The sequence below is a fragment of the Lissotriton vulgaris genome, chromosome 7 (genome assembly GCF_964263255.1).
Source record: "Lissotriton vulgaris chromosome 7, aLisVul1.2, whole genome shotgun sequence".
Classification (NCBI taxonomy): domain Eukaryota; kingdom Metazoa; phylum Chordata; class Amphibia; order Caudata; family Salamandridae; genus Lissotriton; species Lissotriton vulgaris.
In genome coordinates this window covers 1,643,161,727-1,643,181,303 of record NC_141695.1, presented here as the reverse complement: position 1 = coordinate 1,643,181,303, position 19,577 = coordinate 1,643,161,727, and the positions used below count along the sequence as shown (strand labels likewise).

The following is a 19,577-nucleotide window of genomic DNA, read 5'->3' as shown; positions in this document are numbered from 1 at the left end:
TAGAAAGTATACACTACAATTACCTTTAGGAGTTTACTAAAGACTTCAAGAGTAGTGTTGGAAAAACTAAAATTATATATTATAAACCAATGGAAACACCTGAAAAAATCATTTGTGAAGAAGGCTACGGGAGAGTTAAAATTATTACAAATTAATAGGCCAAAATGTTCAAGATTACCCATTGTAATACTAAAACTGAGCATTCAAGTCTGTAACCTACAATTTATCAAAGAACATACTTTTTTGATCTGCTGTATACTGCAAACAAACTTGCAAGAATTGATGGGATTTCACACCCACTCACCCACCCACTATCTTTGACGTCCCACTCCAAATTGTTTGAGGATTTAAAAGCAATTGCGAGAAGGAACCAGAGGAGAGCCAAGCTTTAAAGGGGAAATCATTTTATACCTATTTTAGAAACATGACTTGATACATTGTAAATGAAAACTGTTATTTGGAAAGCAGTGTCCACATCTATTTAGTAGTCCACCAAAACATCTGATAATAGAAAACAGTTTTTTTTCTTTCTTCATGTGTCTGTTGTATTTAAGGATTACTTTGGATAGCTCATATGGTCTCTTTGGCTAATCCTACAAATGGGATCTTGAGTTGCTCCAGACAAAAGAATCTCTATCCTTAAAAGAAACCAACTTTGAGTAATAATTACCAAAGAGATAAATAAGCAAGTCATCATTTATTTGGGTAAAGCTGGACTTCATAGCATTCGTCGAGTCAAGGATACTCTGTCAATTTCAATGGATGCAAGAACCACCTTTCGAAAAACATTTTAAAAAAATCTAACTGAAGAATCAGATCTCTATAAGACCTGGCTTCAAGTAAACCATTTATGTTTAGTGAAGGAGCTCTTGATATATGTTCTTCCGTAACTTAAATAATCTTCTGCATTGGGAATGGAGATATCTTAACCAGATTTATAAAATATTTTAACATATTATATTTAAATAAATTATAATAAACTTTCATTTGCTCGAGTACAGGTTTATACAATATATTGCATCTTTAAAAGGCTACTTATTCGACTTTAAGAAAAGCACTGCCAATTTTTCTTATTTCTTTCTTTATCCTCATCAGTTGTAGCCTTCATAAAGCTATTCTTCATATACAATTCCATGAGTCCACAGGAGGAGGAAGGTATAATCTTCTACGAAGATGCTAAATGTGACACAGTAGTCTGTAGCCTCTCCTCTGGCATCCAGATTTTGAAAACCAGCCCTATGCGTAGGAAGAACTTCCGCAAGACAACTCGGAGCTCAGGAATTAGGTCAAACTGCATAATTTCACAAAGGTATGGGTAATACTTCGAAGCATGTGCTATAAACTGGAAAGAAAAACAAAAAAGTTATTATTAAAAGTAGATTACATTTTTGTCATGCTTTGTCTTATTTGAGAAATTACCCTTAAACTGAAATTTCCAATCCAAATCATGAGCCCTACTGCTGTTTTCAGAAATTAAAGATTTACTTTGATGTCATACATCTGAATTCCATTGGTGCGAACACATACCAAGGCAAGGTTAGATTTTGAAAATACTTGTTGTTTCGTTATAGGCTTCCAAGTTTTTATATTATTTTTAAATTCTAAATGACCAAAATGTGTTTTTTTTAAAATAATTAATGTAAATTAATGTAATTAGTTTTTTGTACCAGAAGGACCTTCATGATTTCTAATGAGCTTTCAAGAACTGCTTTTCTCATATTGCATACATAGGAAGAAGCAGGACACCCAGTACAATACAAAAATTCAATACTAAACAGTCATTTATATTCTGCCACATGCCATGTTCTCTCTTCCCTGGGTTGCCCCCCATTCTCCAAATGTTAATACCACATATCTCTAAAAGGGGTGTGTAAAGACCATTAACAGAGGGTGTATTAGCACTATATAAATTCACTCTTCCAAGACAAGCTATCTTCTTATTCATGATTATCTTTTTAGGTCACAGCTACTTCTTTCTTTCTCTATAACCAAACAGGTTTCATTAGTAATATAAAACATTTGAGGCGATGAAGATCATGTAATACAACCTATTCTTCATAAAAAGAGTCCAGACCCTCTATAGCCGAATACATTTTATCTCATGACAAACATTCACCCCCAATTCTAATTGAGGTACCAGGCAGAAGGGTCCACTACACCCTTTCATTACATAATTTTCATGGAGCCTGGTCTTGGACATCTCATGAGACTGCAATTGATGGCCTTCGTAGTATGCACTTGATCCAATATAAGTTTAGAAGCTTATGCAGATGATACTGCCATTTTCACTATGGACCTTGATACCCCGTTGTCAACTACTGAGGTCTTGTCAGTAGACATCTCAACAAACTTGCTTCAGTAACACTCTTTCTGGTGGATACTCCACCTAACTGCTCAACCTTACCTTTAGAATATCCCCGAACACCAGACTGGATATGGACAGCAAAAAACAGCATTGCTCTCAGTCACCTGTAGGTGGTGCTGTGAAATCACAATGGAGCTCCATATAAACGCCACCCCTGCATGTCAATATCAGTTTATTTTTTGACTCCCTCGGACGTGGAGACAAACAATATTCAGAACCATCAGTGCGCCGATATCTTGCCTGGGACATTTTTAGAGGTCTAAGAGTCCATTCCACAGAATGGGGGGGTGGGAGAGTGGTCAAGAATCTGTGGTATTCACAAGAAAGAGCATTACCAAAGGTTAATAACAGTGTTCCTCTGATGGAGTCTTCTAACTGCAGATTCCTCACCTTTGGAATAGATACCAAAGCAGTACCTGCCCAGGTGGTAAGTCTGTGGAATGGCTCAGACCAGAAGGTCCTGAAGGACTGGACTAAATGGCCAAGGCAGTAGTGCTTCATGAACATGTGGAACGACACCGGGATGTCAAGCACAGGAGTGCAGCTCAATGGTAGCAGCCTTGGCCTGGTAAGGCCCTTCAGTCTTTCTAGAGGCTACTTTTTGGCAGGGCATAGAAGATTTTAATGCTATTCACCTTAAAGTCCCTGAGAACCCCACAAAAAGATGATCGTCCACCCGATTGATGGTCTTTGGTGCAATTGATGTAGAAACTGAAGGCTTTTCTGGGGTCCAACTGATAGAGTTTCTACTCCTCTGGGTTGTGAGGTGGGGCAAATAAAGTTTAGAGTGTGATGGACTGCCTAACATGAAAAACAATCATGACTTTGGCAAAAAGGACGCCCGGACCAAAACACCACTATCAGGAAACAAACATTTTCAATGCAATAGGTCTCGCAGTTGTGAGAGTTTGAACTTCTGGCATAGTAAATGGCAATGCCTTTTATTTACGTGTTTGTTTTTAAAACATAAATGAAAGGCATTGCATTGTCATTTACAATGGCAATAGCTTAAACTCTCGCAAATGCGAGACCTATTGTTATGTTATGTTATTGGAATTTGTAAGAAGCGCACGATTACCCATGGGTGTCCTGGCGCTGAGCTAAGCCTAAACATAAGTCGATGCGATCACAGAGAGAACAGTCAGGTCTTCAGGCCTCTTCTGAAGGAGAGCAGATTGGCAGCATTCCTCAGGTGGAACGGCAACTCGTTCCACGCCTTGGATGTGCAGGTGATAAAACTCTTCCCTCCCCAGCCGGTTTTCTTGGTCGGTGTTTGGACAAGTTTAGCACCCAGGGATCGTAGCACCCTACTGGGGGTGTATCATTTAAACCTCTGCCTCAAGTGGTCAGGGCCAATACCATTAAGGGCTTTGAAGGCTATACAGAGGGCCTTAAAACGAACCCTCTGTTTCACCGGGAGCCAGTGTAACCGAATTAGTTCTGTTTGGACTGAGACAAATTTGGGTATACCGGACAATAGTAGTCCAAAGTCTATTTAAAAGAGTGTTCCTTAATGTATGAACACTAATAGTCTCAAGTGCTCGAAAACTAGAGTACCAAAGACAAACAGAAAGGGTTCGATAGAAAACAGAGTCAAGAAGCAGAATGAAAGGCCTTCACTTGGATGACCTCAAAAAGAACAGAAAAATTACATGAGGGATCATTGGTGTCCCATCATTACACATTACGTGTCCAGTGTCATCATCTGGGATGCCAAACAACTATACTTCACCCTACCTCCATTCAGGAGGGGGATAGAAGAAAATAGTTGTATCCTCTTGTAGAGTTCTATACAAGAGAATAGTGTAAGAGGAAAAGACTCTCTTAAATGAATAGTGCAGTGCAAGAAACAAAAACCAGAATGTGAATAAAAAAAAGGTACACAACGGAGACACAGAGTATCAATAACTCTTTTAAATCTAATCTCACAGATTTACTCCTATCTAAAAACAGTGAAAGGAATAAATCAAGAGCAGTTGAGAAACAGTACTGCTCTTATGGTCGACATGTTTCAGGTTACGGGGCAAAAACTCCCTAGCTTTCTTCAGGACCTTAATGCTTCTAAGAAGCTTTGTCACTGCCACCAAGTAATATCTTAAACATACTGTTTGTCAAAGTCACAAATCATGTAATCCAATTTCAAATCCTCCATGTGGGCATGATGTATCGGACATCTGAAAAACAAATGAGAAAAATAGAAGGAACTGCATCTCTTGTCTATCAAACTAAAAAAAACACACACAGTCATTAAGTGATTTTTGCATTGGTGAACATATCAGTCGACGAGGACTAGGCCACTAGGTGGGATCAAGTATGTAATTGCCATGAAAAAAGCTACTAAGCTGTACATTCATGGCCTTTTCAGAAATTTTTGCGGGCAGGGGGAGTCGCGAAATAGGCAGGAAATTCCCAGGGTCTGTAGGATCCAAAGTAGGCTTCTTTAAAAGGGGGAGTATCGAAGCCTTCTTCCAAGCAATTGAAAAAATCCCAGAAGTGAAATTATTATTAATCAAAGGGTTCAAAACCGAACAAATCACTTCTGAAATGGATATAAGTATTGGGACTGGAAAGGGTCAGTAGGGCACCCTGAGCGAGCGGAAGACAATAATTTAACAATTTCTTCAAGCCCTAGAGGCGTGAACTGATCAAAAGCAGATCCTGGAATTAAATCAACCTGACTAGGACTCACTGGACAGAGATCTGACCCTTTCAACTGGGGATTAAATGAGGAAAATATTGCCTCCACCTTTTGTTGAAAGAAAGTGGCCAGATTGTCACAAAGTGCAGGACTACTGACATTTTTAACGATGTGAGGAGAAGATATCCTTTTCACAGTTTTAAAGAGTTCTTTGGGGTTGGACTTGGCTTGAAGAATTTCACTAGAAAAAAAATTCTTCTTTGTTTCCAGCAATAAGTCTTTATACTGTTTTAAGCTGCATTTATAATTCACTTTGTCAACAGTACCATATCCCCTCCTCCAGGCCCTTTCAAGTTTTTTACAGGCCGGTTTCTGGCATTTAAGCTGGTCAGAATACCATGGGGCCGAAGGATTAGCTCTCTTAGGGGTCCACTTTATTATTGGAACCAATTTTTTACACGCTTTATCAAGCCAATCATTGAAGTCATTAGTAGCTTTGTTAGTATCACACGGGGGGGGGGGGTAAAGTATTCTTGAGTTCCTCCTTCAGTTGTACCCTATCTAGATCTTTCCATGCTCTTTTTTCCACCAACTTAAATGGAGCCCTCTCTGTTTTAGGAACTAAATGTTCCTTAAGCACGAATATCATGGCATGTGGTCGGACCAGGCCAGGGGAAGGACCTCCAGACAGGATACATTAGAGTTGTTAGAGAATATCCAATCTAAAGTGACACCTTTAAAATGTGTAGGACCAGCCACCAATTTTTTTAAGATCCCCGCCTTCCATTATTTTGTTCAAACCGCTGGTATCGGAATCATTAGGATCCTCGAGATAGAAGTTAAAATCGCCAAGACCATGATGGAATCAAGTGACAGACCATCCTCGAGTAATGTACCTATCGTTTCCAAAAAACCCAGTTGCGGCCCCGGAGATCGATACCGAAGTAGCCCTTTGAAGATACCAAAATTGAGATTAATAAAAAGGGATTCACAGGAGGAATTAGAAGCCGGATGGAAGACTGGATTTAATGAATTGTGGGTGAATAACCACTAAACCTCCCCCCCCTTTCATCAAAGGTAGATCTAAGAAAAATCAGGAGAAACCTGGGGGGAGTGGCCTTTGTTAGGTCTGGACCGAACGCTTGGTCAGTCCAAGATTCCGTAATAAAAGCAACTTTAATGCTATGTTCTTCTTTAAAAAAGGGCACGTTCAGAGCTATGTTTAACTAGGGGCCTAGCATTAAAAAGCGAACACTTAATATTGGCTCTAGAGTCATTACCTGGACCAACGTGAAATGTATCATGCAAACTGTGGACCGGTTGATCAAGGATAATAGGCAGTTGCACGCCGCATTTGCCGCATACCCCAAGTGAACCCTAGACTCCCATCTCACAGGCATGCTTAGGGCAATTAACCATACCCCCTCTTGGCCTGAGCACTGCAAGCTGCTGCTTTGAGTATTTCTTGACATATGAGGTCCCACGAACAGGGGGACTGGCCCTGAGCCCGGAACTAGCGCGGACGGGCGCAGACGGACTTGCGTTTGGCACACCTGCTGCGCGCGTCCGCTGCGCTTCCACGTCATCATGCCTCCTAAATAGGCAGCGTGGAACGACTGGAGCACTACCCGGCCTGCAACCTAATATGGCCACCCAAGAACGAGCAAAAGTGCAAAAAGGCAGCAAAATCACCCAAAAGTACCCCACATACAAAACACACACTATTAAAAAGAATAAAAAAGAACAATTAGCTCAAATGAGAAGCGTCTTCAATATTTGATCAAAAAAACGGTCGGGCATTGAACGCAGCTCCGACACCGGTTTAGGCAAAAAAAGCATTGCAAATACTTGTTTTTACTGTCATTGCTTGACATGCATCAAATCACTATAGTTCAAATATTTTCATTCTAATTGTAAAGAGTCATTGATGCATTTCGAAATTAATGTGAAAGTGTAAAGCCCTCCTCCAGTAGGTGAGGCCCGCTCTGCACTCACTCGGTGAGTACACTCACTGGTGTGAGTATATGTGCAGAGCTTCCTATAACTACCAGGCACTTCTGTGCCCACCCACCAAATGCCCTGTGTCACTGCACCCGCCCCATGTGCCAACAGCTCAGTACACCCCCCCCCCACATCAGTAGGCGCTCACCACAGCCCCTCCTGGATACACAGTACAGGCGGGGGGAAGATCATATGTGGGTCAGGGCACTTACTGCAGGAGGTTGAATTCTGGATCCTTTTGCTTTTCTCCACCGGATCCTGCCAGGAGAGGCAGCTGGCCGGTCACAGAATTGTCGCCCCATCCCTTGGTTACACGGTAAGAATACAGTGAGGACGCCGCTTCCTTCAGGTGCTCTGCGAGGGCTCTGAAGAGGTCCCTGGCGCCCCACGGGGGTATCTCTAATCCCCAGTTAGATGCTGAAATGTCACAACAGGGTCTTGTGCTCTGTTCTCGAGCTCTGCAAGTGGCATCAAGAGGAGGCGGAAGGCATCAGACGTGTCACTCTCCCCCGCGGTGTCTCCTGCCTGCCCCCCTGGCGTCTCCTGCCTGCCCCCCTGGCGTCTCCTCCCTGCCCCCCTGGCGTCTCCTCCTTGCCCCCAGCGTCGCCTGCCTGCCCCCCAGCGTCGCCTGCCTGCCCCCCTAGCGTCGCCTGCCTGCCCCCCTAGCGTCTCCTGCCTGCCCCCCAGTGTCTCCTGCCTGGCCCCCTGGCCTCTCCTGCCTGCCCCCTGGCCTCTCCTCCCTGCCCCCAGCGTCGCCTGCCTGCCTGCCCCCCAGCGTCGCCTGCCTGCCCCCCCAGCGTCTCCTGCCTGCCCCCCCAGCGTCTCCTGCCTGCCCCCCCAGCGTCTCCTGCCTGCCCCCCCAGCGTCTCCTGCCTGCCCCCCCAGCGTCTCCTGCCTGCCCCCCCAGCGTCTCCTGCCTGCCCCCCCAGCGTCTCCTGCCTGCCCCCCCAGCGTCTCCTGCCTGCCCCCCCAGCGTCTCCTGCCTGCCCCCCCAGCGTCTCCTGCCTGCCCCCCAGCGTCTCCTGCCTGCCCCCCAGTGTCTCCTGCCTGCTCCCCAGTGTCTACTGCCTGCCCCCTAGCGTCTTTTGCCTGCCCCCTAGCATCTCCTCTCTTTCCTGCGGTGTCTCCTGCCTGCCCCCCAGCGTCTCCTGCCTGCCCCCTAGCATCTCCTCTCTGTCCAGCGGTGTCTCCTCCCTGACTCGGGGTGCCCCCTCCCTGCCAGTCGGACACAGGGCTTGAACTCGGTGTCGCTCCCTGGTGGTCCACGAACCCCTGGATGGCCCCATCTTAAGTCCTGAGGTCAGATTTCATTGCAATCAAGAGCGCTTCAAGATGCCTCCAGAGGCTCTCGGTGGCCCGAGCCGTCTCATTCTTCCCCGCGGACTCTGTTCCCAGCTCTTCATTGCGTTCACGGTAGGACCTCACCACAAAGGCCGCTTTGCCCAAGTGCCCTGCGAGGGTCACCAAGAGGCTGCGGGCCTTGAAGAGTGCCCAGTGCCCCAGTCTTACACCGCACAGAGTTGAGGCGCTGCCACACGTGGTGCTTGCCAGCTGCAGGGCTTCCGTCAGGATGCGCCTGGAGGCCTCGGATGTGACAGCCTCGATGTCTGGACTTTGGAGAGACTGCTCTGCAGCTGTCAAAGCCTTTGTAACTAGGGTCAAGAGGCTCCGGGCGGTATCACCCAGGTCTCCCCGCCCAGCCGGAGCCCGCAGGGTCAGCTCTTCTGCAAAGTGATCCTTGTTTTTCATCCGCCATGTGAATAGGGGATTCTTGTATAAACAAGGAAAGTGATCGCTTTCACTTTTGCAAAACACAAAGCCGTGAGTGGCGCGCGCGCCACAGCGAGCCATATGGTTTATATTACGCGCAAAAATGCGCGTAATAGACACCAATAGGCCATGGGCGGAGCCATGCGCCCACCTCTGGCCTATTGGGTGCGATCTTTAAAAGAAACACACAGGCAAAGGCCAATAGCAGGCCGCAAAAGTAAAAACACACGCACAAGCGTGTTCATTTCCAGGCTGCATTTCTGAACCCTGGACAAAAGGACTCTCACCTGCGCGAGGACTGCTGTGCAGTGCAACGCAGGTCGCGAGACCTAAAAATGTGGTATAAGACGGGTGCACCAAGAGCGCTTGGAGTTCTTTCATGCAATGAGTCAAAGTTAGTATGACCTGGAACACAGTCTTCAAAGTCAGGAGACGTAGTGGATAGCGGTGCATTGGTTAAAAGGGATCACACATGAGGAAAGTGAGAACCAAACTGAGGTATCACTGTGGCATTACAAAGGGTTCACGGGGAAAGACACGTGTTCAACCGTACAAAAATGTCATCACAACAGTAAGTTGAAAAAGGGACGGCTACTCCAGCAAACACAAAAAGACCAAAAGGGCTGACACATGACCTTTAACAGTGCAAGTAGTTGCTGGGCCAGTGATAAAATGAACAGGACATCTCACAAGTGTGCCTGTAAAGAGACAGTATTTCGAGTGCACAACTGACCACAATCTTGTTTCACAACCTGAAGTGCATTTGTAGAAGGATGCCTGGCAGCACGTATGACACCCACAACCTCAATCTCCACACACGGAGGTGTAGATTACACAAGTTAGAGTGCAAGACCCTGCCCTGCTGCTCTGACAGGAGATACTCCTGAATGGGTAACCTGTTCAGAGGACAGAAGTTCATGCCCAGGCTGTCCTTGTACCAGACTCTCCTTGCCCAATCCAGAGCTAGTAGGATGATTTGGGGCCTGTCATTCCTGATCTTCTTTACAACTTTGGGCAGTAGAGGCAGCAGCAGAAAAGCATACAGAAGTCTGGTGTTTCACTCTATCCAGAAAGCTTATCCAAGAGAGACCATTCTGGGAACCTTCAGTGTGCAACAAATTTGACATTACACATTCTCCATAGAGGCAAACCGATCTAGCCAAGGTTTTCCCCATTGATGGAAAATTCCCAGTGGGACCCCCGGGTTGTAATCACCAATTATGACCGGCCATGCACCGATTGAGTTCGCCCACCCTGGCTTTCTTAGATCCCACAAGTTCATTCACGACCAGGGATATGCCTTAAAACGCCAGCCAACTCTGGAGGCAAAGTGCCTCCTCGCACAGGACCCAAACCACACCGCAGTGGTGTTGTCCATACAATCTTGAACCACTCTCCCATTGAAGGATGGTAGCAAGGCTTACAGCAGCAGGCAAATGGCCCATAGGTCCAACAGACTGATAAGGATTACAGAATCCTCTTAGCTCCACCTCTCCCCAGATGCCCTCCCCAACTCAGCAGAGATGCACGCGTCATCACCGTGAGCTCTAGGTGGGGCAGGGAGAGAAGTGACACTGGTCCAACTGCGGTAGAGCAGACACCACTGCAGGCGAAACCTGAATGAAATTGTAGAGGTTCCCTTGTGCTGGACCCACTGAGACTTCAGGTTCTGCTGCGGAACTCACAATATGCCACCAGGCATAGCAGACAAGCTGGAAGCAAGACCACGAAGAACCATGACTGAGCATGAAACATGGGGAACATAGCCCGAATATTCTGGATATAGGATGAGGGAAGGCCCGAAACTGCACCATGCCAATGATCACTCTAGTGAGTCAAGTGTAACTTCAGCAAGTTGATTGTGAACCCCAATGATGTCCAGAGGTTCACCATCATCTGGGACTGGTCTAAAACTGCCTGTAGCGAGCCCAACTTCAAAGCCAGTCGTCAAGGTAGTGGAAAACTAGGGTTCAATGACAACCAAACGTGAACAGAAACCACCACCATCCCTTTCAGGAATACTGAGGGGAACTGGTAAGGCTAAAGGGGAGCACAACAAACTGAAAATGCTCCTGGCAAGTAGGGATCCTGCATGTCTAAAACAACAATCCAGTCATCTAGATCCAGGGCAGACAGAACCTGAGCCAGTGTGAAGGCATCAAGAAGGTATCCCGGGAGTGGGTTCGGGGGTTATGGTTGAGATCTAGAATAGTGCAAAGGCCTCTGACCTTCTTCAGTCCAAGGAAATAATGCAAGCAACAACCATTATTTCAGGGGCCAAAAGAGCCTGCTCTTGTTGGAGCACAATGAACTGGTGATCCTGTGAAAGATGATCTGAAGTAGGTGGAAGATGCTGCAGGTCTAAAATAGATTAGAAGAGCATAGCTGTGTTAAACAATCTGAACTACCCACTGTAGGAAAGAGAAGTATGTGGTGTGGGGGTTAGACCTCACCACGTAATACTATCCGAAGACCCCAAAGATGGTCCTTGGATTTACACTAATAAATCCTTAGCTCAGTCTGGTAGTGTGGTAAAGAGCAGTCAGGCTTTTCTAGAGGAACGTGTTAAGCATTTCAGAGTACCAACATAGACGATAAGTAATTGACACCATTAGAGTGAAATTTGACACCAATTTATCAGAGTGTATTTTTACCTTAATTTAGACACCAAAATGAATGGAATAGCATCCATATAACCAGAGTTATACATTTTTGAAGCAATATAAAAGCATTGCAGAAAAATACAGTGAAACTTCATCATTGTGGTCAACGGGAAAAACCACTAGTAACCATCAGTCACTCGCAGGTCGAGTTATATGGTACCTTTGCAAGGTAAAGGTGAAGCGGGTCCCAGGACCTAGCCACAAGAGTTGGTTCAAATTTACAGGCCCCTGGACCCCAGGTGCAGTGTTGTCCCGGCTGTCCCTGGTGCTGGACGGGAGCCACGGAAGAGCTGTTTACTAATGAAAGGGGATGTGGGGGAAAAGAAGGCTTAAAACACTGCAAAGTGGTGGTTTCTGCCATTAGTCCAAGGTCGGCTGGAGTTACCTCTAAATGCAGCATCAAGGAAAAGGGGTCGGTTGCCAGACTGGCGACCAACAAGCCTTGGCAGCGGTAAGTGGAGCAGAAAGGGACTTTGGCGTGTGGTGGTCAAGGGGAACGCAGTAGCTGCCTGTAAATTCGTGGAAGGCAGGACTACAGTTCCCGCAATGTAATAGACCATCTAAATGTGGGCGATACCTCTGAAGGCCCGATGACCACCGAATCTTCAGATTCAGAATGATATTTTACCTGCAGTTTGCAGGGCACTACTGCCACTAGTCCTGGGGGAATCTGAGGGGTCTTCAGGATTCCACTGAGGGCCCCTCTGGGGAAACCGAGAGATAGAAGATGAAGAGGTTCGATCAGGCAGTTCCAGGAGCGTTGCCACAGATGCAGGTTATCCCTCTTTTGCTTTGTCCAAGTCCTGTTGTTGCAGACACAGGTCTCTTATTCTGTTCTCTTTGATGCAGGTTGTTCAGAACTGAAGTTCTGGATCAGGGGTGTCCCTGAAATCCTAGATTTAGGGTAGTTATGGTGTGAGAGCACGTAGGCAATGGGCTGCTAGTTCCCATAGTGATTTGACGACATCCAGGGATGTGGGTCACCTTTTCTACCTAGAACTGTCTATTCTGACACTTCTAAAAATGGCAAAACCCTTCTTCCAGTGTACTGACCGGGCTGCCCACCATGGAGGTGTGGGTGTACACTTCCTTGACTATCTAATTTCTTGCCAACATGGGTGCAAATATACTGGAGAAGGGGGAGGACTATTTCCTCCTCTGGGAATCAGCCCTACTGCATATCAGAGGTGATGCAGCCTTTGAAGCTCACTGCCTTGAGGTGTCACTTCACTAAACTGCTTTGGAGGGAGGAGTTGTGACCTCCTTTCTGCCTAGGCATTTGCTTCTGACTCCAGGGAGTGTTGACACTGCCTGGCAGGTGGTCAGAATCCTGTCTTGGCCTTGGGAAATGCAGGTTTGACAGGCAGAGATGCTGGGGCAACCAGGTGGGAAACCTCTAAGATAGACACCTAGGTGCATGCTACATCACCCTCAACACGAGATTTGTGTTAGGGTGAGGAGGCACATTGTTTGATACCAAACATGACATATTTAGGTGGTACCATAATAGAGCTGCCAACCTTGGGTTTGCCCGGGGGCCAGCCCATGTTATCCTATGGACCGTCTATCACTTATAGTGTCCTTTAATGATAAAGGCACTATAGGGTCATATAAGCTTGCACGCACATGTCTACACCTTTGTTATAATGCACCCTGCCTCCAGGGCTTCAGGAGGGCTTCATAGGGGTAACTGGCATTTATGAGAGATAATACATTGACTTTGCCACACATAGTGAGGGTTAAGTAGAGTTTAAGCAGTTTGCACTGCTCCTGCAGTATGCGATGGCAGGCTTGCTGTCAGTAGTTAATTTCGGTCACTCAGAGTGGCACACACCGTGCTGCAAACCCTGGGGACCCCTTTATCACCCATGCACTGGGTACCATTGGTACCATATACTAGGGACTTATAAGGGGGTAAAGTCCTTGTTAATTGGGATGGCCAATTCATACATAACAGTTTTAGGGAGAAAGCACTGGAACTGGGGTCTCAGCAGCAGACTCCAGTGCACTATCAGAGTCATAAGTGGGGCGACCATACAAAAAGGGCAATCTCCAACACCCACCTATTGGATGTTATGGTCTGCCAACGGTGGAGGAAATGTCTGATCCTGCTTCATAAAGGGTGGTCATGTACCACTAAGCGCAAACCAAAGCAGCTTGGAGGCTGATGCTGGAGGAGACGGGGACTGGGAAGTTTGCAACCCCTGGACGGGGTCTACTTGATACTCGCCCAGACCCTAATGGACTTCAGTGCCTGCTGCGGGAGAGGTGGGCCTTGGCATTGCCGGCATGCCAACCCTCTGCAGTACCTCAAATGGGAAAGAACTGTTGAGGATTCAGTTCCACAGAGGTAAAAAGTTCTAAGAAACGTGTCAGGGACCAGCTCTCTATAAAGCATTCCAATGCTTAATAGGCCTTCTCACCAAACAGACAAGATCCTTCGAATGGCATGTCTATCACAGAGACCTGCATGTCCCCGGAAAAGTCAATGGATCTCATCCGAGCAGTCTGTAGTGTCCAGTCCAGAACGATGATTTATTTTGCACCTTTCTGACCATCCTGATGGGTTCAGCCTGGTTGGCCCAGAATTCCTTGGGGACTGCCGTCAAGATCTCACCAACCATAGCCCATAAAGCATGGGCGTATCTTCCCAGCAAACTGCTGTCATTGACTGACTGGAGGGCTAGTCTTGCTGAGCAAACATCAGTTTCTCAGATGTTTCAATTTATCTTGACTCTGTCAGGGGAGACTCATAAGAAATTAATTGGTGTTCACCTTAATGGTGGAAGCCGAAAGCACCAAACGTTCTACTGTAGTGTGCTAAATCAAGGTGTCTGGCTTGGCTGGCGCAGGCCTTTGGCGCCTAGCAATCTGCCTGTTTGCTGGTGGTTAGGAACAAGGCTTATAACAGCAGGTGCCCCCAAGAGTGTGAATGAGGGCATTGGTAAATGGAAGCAAGGGTTTGGATGAAGTTTGGCAAGGATGTGAAACATATCTGTCTGTACATTCATTTTTACTTCCACAGGTGCCATTTGTAAATACAATACCTCTGCTGCCTGTCTCATTACTACAGCAAAGGAGGCACTGTCTTCCATTGGTGGCCCTAGGGGAGAACGTAATCCAGTGTCTGGGACCGTATCCAACCGAGTAGACTCCTGCAAGTCCATGTACAAGTTGTTATCATCACACTGTTGGGCAAATAATCCCCATCATCTACATTTCTACATTGTCATCTCTGTAGGCTTCATGTCTGATAAGAGTCGGAACCGAAAAGGGTACAACTCTGTGGCAAAGGCATGGTTCTGTATGAATTAGTATGAACCAAAACAGGGTGCGTCGCTATGGCTTTGGGACACAACATGAGTTGGGGTGCAGATGAATTCAGCTCAGAGTTGGATAGGTATATAGGAATGGAGTCATCCACCAGCGTCTATGTCACAGGGACTGGTGCAGGATTTAAAGCAGGCACCAGCATCGCAGTGGAACCTGGGGCAGATTCAGAAAGCACATACGGCGCAGAGGACAGATCCACCTAGAAGAATGCCAAAAATACACATGGCCTCTTCAAAAGCCTCAATCTGCTGCAATGTCACTAATAGACCAGGAAACTCAAGGTACCCTGGGATTAGTTGTGTAATTAGGTCCTCGGCAGAGAACTGTGAAGAAGACTATAAGGCACTCTTCTCAGACTGAGTGTGGTGGGAATGGGACGGATCCCCCTTGACCTGCTTATGTTTCAACTTCCATGTACCGAAAGACCTGGACTGCACTGAGGGCCTGTCATAGGATCGTTATCAAGAGCGAGACAGATCCATGACCTCAACCTTGAGCGAGATATATAAAATTATGTCATATGTGTGCTAGACAATCTTAAGTCCTATAAGGTGGATAACGTACTAGTTAAGCAAAAAGGGAAATTTATTAGATTTCGCAATCTAAGAAATATGTAATAAATCTCCTGAGTATGTTCTGTGTAACTGGTTAACAACATTTTTAAAAAAAACTGCCAAGGTCAGCATCTTTGTGTTTAAAAATGCTGAACGAGGACAATAGGATTGCTTTTTAAACGATGACTGATTAGAAAATAAAGTGGAAATTAGGAATTCATGCCAATGTTGATACAAGAGTGGAGGTCAGTAAAAAGATTGACGAATGACACATTCTGTTAGTACATTTCAACCATAAATGTTCTATATATTATAACAGAGTCATTTTCCTAAGTATTTTCTGGAATTGTAAGAACATTGAAACAAGCCTTTCTCTGTAGAAGCTGTCGATGACTAAGAATGAAATCTTTGGAGCACAGCAGGAGTTCATAGATGTGTTTTCTATGAATAAATAAATAAATGCTGGCTCCTGGTCGAGAGACATAACGTTTTGTCTTATCTCTCAGTTGGTTTGATAAATGCAATTGTGAGATATGCCTTTACCAACATTGTCTCAAAAATGTCTGCAAAGAGACAAAAGTATTCATAATGAGTATCATGCTGTCCCTTTGAGACCTCATGGAGTCACAATATTGTCCATCAGAGAACTGAGAAAAATATGCTCACCAGCCCAAGCCTGCGCTGCCTGTTCCCTGCTCAGGGAGTGACATGACAGAGGCTTCTCCCTGATCTTGATCTGATACAATGAGGACACTCTTCTCTACCTTTTGATTAAGATCTGCCCTTAGGTGATAGTTCTTTCTTGAGGTTCTGTGATTTATGGGTCAAGAGGTTAAGGTAGCAAAAGGTCTGCATCTGGGATTTTTCTTCGTTTTCCTTTTGTCCGGTTGATGACGTTGGGATTCTTATTTTGCTTTAAGGTCACATCTCTTTGAAAATTGAGGACTCAACTTTGAAGCTAATCTTGACATATATGAGGGCCAAATGATGATGGTGAAGGGCACATCATCAAAGGTCGACAAGCAAAGCCCTCCCCTTCAAACAGGTTACCAGCAGGGCTCCCAGTATGTAACATTTGGAGCAATGGAAGCAACTGTGATGGGTTTTTTCTGGACTCCTGAGGGTGTGAGAAACAGCACCAACATGTTCCAAGGTGGAGTAATCATCTGCTTAGGCCTTTTGGCTGGTTCAGCGAGGATCACTCTTTTCATATACCCCAAGCTCAGCTAAGCCTAGAAAATATGCAACCCTAACCTTCCAAGGCTATTTCTAGCCAGAGGAAGTTTATTTGTTGAAGAGAACCAACACAGTGGATGAGGTAACAAATGCACAGTGTGTCTTGAGAAAAATATATATATTATTCCCACTATCCGAGTAAAAAGCAGTAAATACCATTGTAGATATCCCAGTGTGCTGAGCGAAGCAAACATTCTGCTTGAAATGAACTTCTGAGAGGAAAATTAGCCTAAAACACGCAGATGAGTTTTGGGTTCCCTGCTCCACCGAATAGATGACGTTACAACGCATGCTTTTACAACATGGTATTAACATCGCAACTACCATTACCTCGCATGATTTTACAACGCAAGCCATTACAACACATTTTTTAAAACTACCATTACAACACCTTCCATTATAAAGCATACCATTACAACCCATAATATTTTTAGGGCAACAGTAGGATAAGTGTTGGATAGTGTAGGGGTAAAAATTACTATTCCCACTCCAGTGAGTGCAACAGTAGGGTAAGTGTTGGGTAGTGTGGGGGTAAAAATTACTATTCCCACTCCAGTGAGTGCAACAGTAGGGAACGTGTTGGATAGTGTAGGGGTAGAAATTACTATTCCCATCTACTCCAAAAACCCATACACAAAAAAAAATCTCCATGACCTACCTCGTAACGCATATAATGGCATGGATTGTAATGGTATGCATAGTAATGGCATGTGTTGTAATGGCACCTGATGTAACGGCAGTAGAGTTGTAAAAGCAGTGTGATTTAATGACTGTGTTGTAATGGATTTTTCCCGCTCCACAGAGTGGAAAAATTAATAGCCCTAAAAATCACAATGGAACTTGTAGATCCCTAAAAAGCAATGTCCAAATGTTGCTATGTGAAAGTTTTTTCCCTAATAAAAGTGGGCTTTTCAGCCAAATGTGTTTTATAATGTTACACTTTACATTCTAAAAGACTGGATTTAAAAACAAGTAGCATCATTTAGACATGTTTCTGTACGAGATCATTTTGAAAAATAACATTTATAAAAATGCAGACAGGGATTTGGTACATAGGCATCAATGTTCTAAATATTTCTGTGGGTTACAGGCTTCAAGGCTAGTAAGACAGTTAATTGTGTTGAGTGCCCCCTCTACTGATGTGTGTAACCATAAGATAACTGCTTATTTAAAAAAAAAAAAAAAAAACTGGCTAGGAATATGGTCCATTCCAGCAGGGAAAGTTTTTCACCTTATCACTGTCTAGGGTGTTCCGGTAATTGAGATGTATCTAGCTTTGACTTCAGCTTCCCTTCACACCTTCAACACATATTGTTTGGATTCAGAGGTGAGAAGGGATAGACATTACACTCATTCGGTGCTTCAGGATTTCCTTATTTGACAATTCCTGCAGCCCCTCCACTTAGGGAGGCACTGCACTGGATCTATTCAGCAGGTGAGGAAGCTGCAGGTAGAAGTTTCCATCAGAAGAAAAAGTTACTTCCCTCTGATAATTATCTTTCAAATGGATACTCTATCTACCTACAGATTCCTCACCGGTTTCACCTACCGCCCTTTTCTGAAAGATAGTCAGTCATAGGCCATTTTAATACACTACTAATCTAGATTGCTTCATGGCTCTGCCACAAATGATAATTTCTGGTCTCTGCCTCAAAGGGCAATGCAAAAAAAGGAAAGGGACCGGATGTTGGCATACCAGGATGAGCACTTTATGGCTAAAGTGATTTCACCATGGTGCCAATTCCAGTGCCGAGTTGGAGCCAGCGCCCACAAGGGCAGAAGAGCAATGGAAACATTTCCAGGTCCAGTCTGGCACCAGAGGATATTCAACACATGTGGAATCTGCAGGCACATGTCCACTAGAATGATCGTTGAAGAATGTACGTTTTTCATTTTGCTGCCAAGAAAATGTAAGCAACTGAAAATACCTAACTTTTAAACTGTTACAGAGCAACTCACTTAATGTGCAGATTTTCATTCATTCACAAAACAAACAACATGTAGCTAAAGTAACATGGCAGGCAACTGACAGATAAATATTTCTTTAGGAATGTTTCAATACATTACCTTTTCATCACTTATTTTTAGTGTCTTTGTTAAAAGCAATAACAGCAGATTGGTCCAGGCCTCACGATGGCTTTCTGAATTTACTGTGATAAAGTAGGCAAGAGCTTCACTACAAACGCTGTTAAAAAAACAAATTATATATTTTTTAGTTCACCAGAGCAGATGACGACTTAAAGCAGCATAGGTTTGAATGGATGTGTGGTTTCATCTGCAAAATACACACAACTGGGATTCTAGAAACACTGTCAGTGTTCTGAAAAATGTCAAGAAGCAACACTTATGTCTCAGGACATCATACAGGCACCATACTGGATAGGCTGAAACGGAAAACATTGTACATTGATGCAGCCTGCCCTAGAAGGATCAGGAAATGTTGATCTAGCTAAGAATTGAAATTGTCACTACAATATCCCACAAATCTACAATATGCTGAACCACTAATATTACAGGTGATGCCTCCTCTCCAGCATAAGAACCTAGGCATAACTGTTTTGTAAATGTATGCATTAAGGACCAAGTACCAGTCTTAAAAATCTGGGCATGGACCCTTCTGCATCAAAAATAGTTATTCTTCCCCTAGCTGGTTTACATGTATGTTACGTCACTTCTAAGATGTTGTATAACAACCCACTTTTCATACAGATATTGCCTGTTTTTAAATTGCTATCTCTCTTAAGTGTCAAACACAAGCTTTAATTAACTGTTTATCAGGAGTGGTACAACCTGCCAAGCCTGCTGGAATCTGGTTTTTTTTTTTTTTTATAATTTTTATTTGGAAAACCTCAGCTGTAGCATTACAGGAAATTGCAGCCACAGGCCAAGAAATCAACGGACAACAACAGAAAAGAATTCAAGCCTCGCACAGCGAGAGGCGACAATACCGTAAAGTTCGACGTGGCCCTGTAAATCAGGATTGATGAATTAATTTGTCCACAATGTTTCAGGATGTG

General features: G+C 44.7%; 1 protein-coding gene across 1 annotated transcript in view; it reads right to left on the bottom strand.

Moving 5' to 3' along the window:
- Positions 1-684: 684 nt before the first annotated feature.
- ARFGEF2 (ARF guanine nucleotide exchange factor 2) overlaps positions 685-19,577 on the bottom strand; it is a 548,111-nt gene continuing 529,218 nt past the window's right edge. The window contains exons 38-39 of the mRNA XM_086932618.1: positions 18,628-18,745; positions 685-1,342 (exon numbers count right to left, since the gene is read on the bottom strand). Coding sequence (XP_086788744.1) covers positions 1,166-1,342; positions 18,628-18,745 — 295 coding nt within the window. The 3' untranslated portion in view covers positions 685-1,165. The remainder of the gene's footprint in view (positions 1,343-18,627; positions 18,746-19,577) is intronic.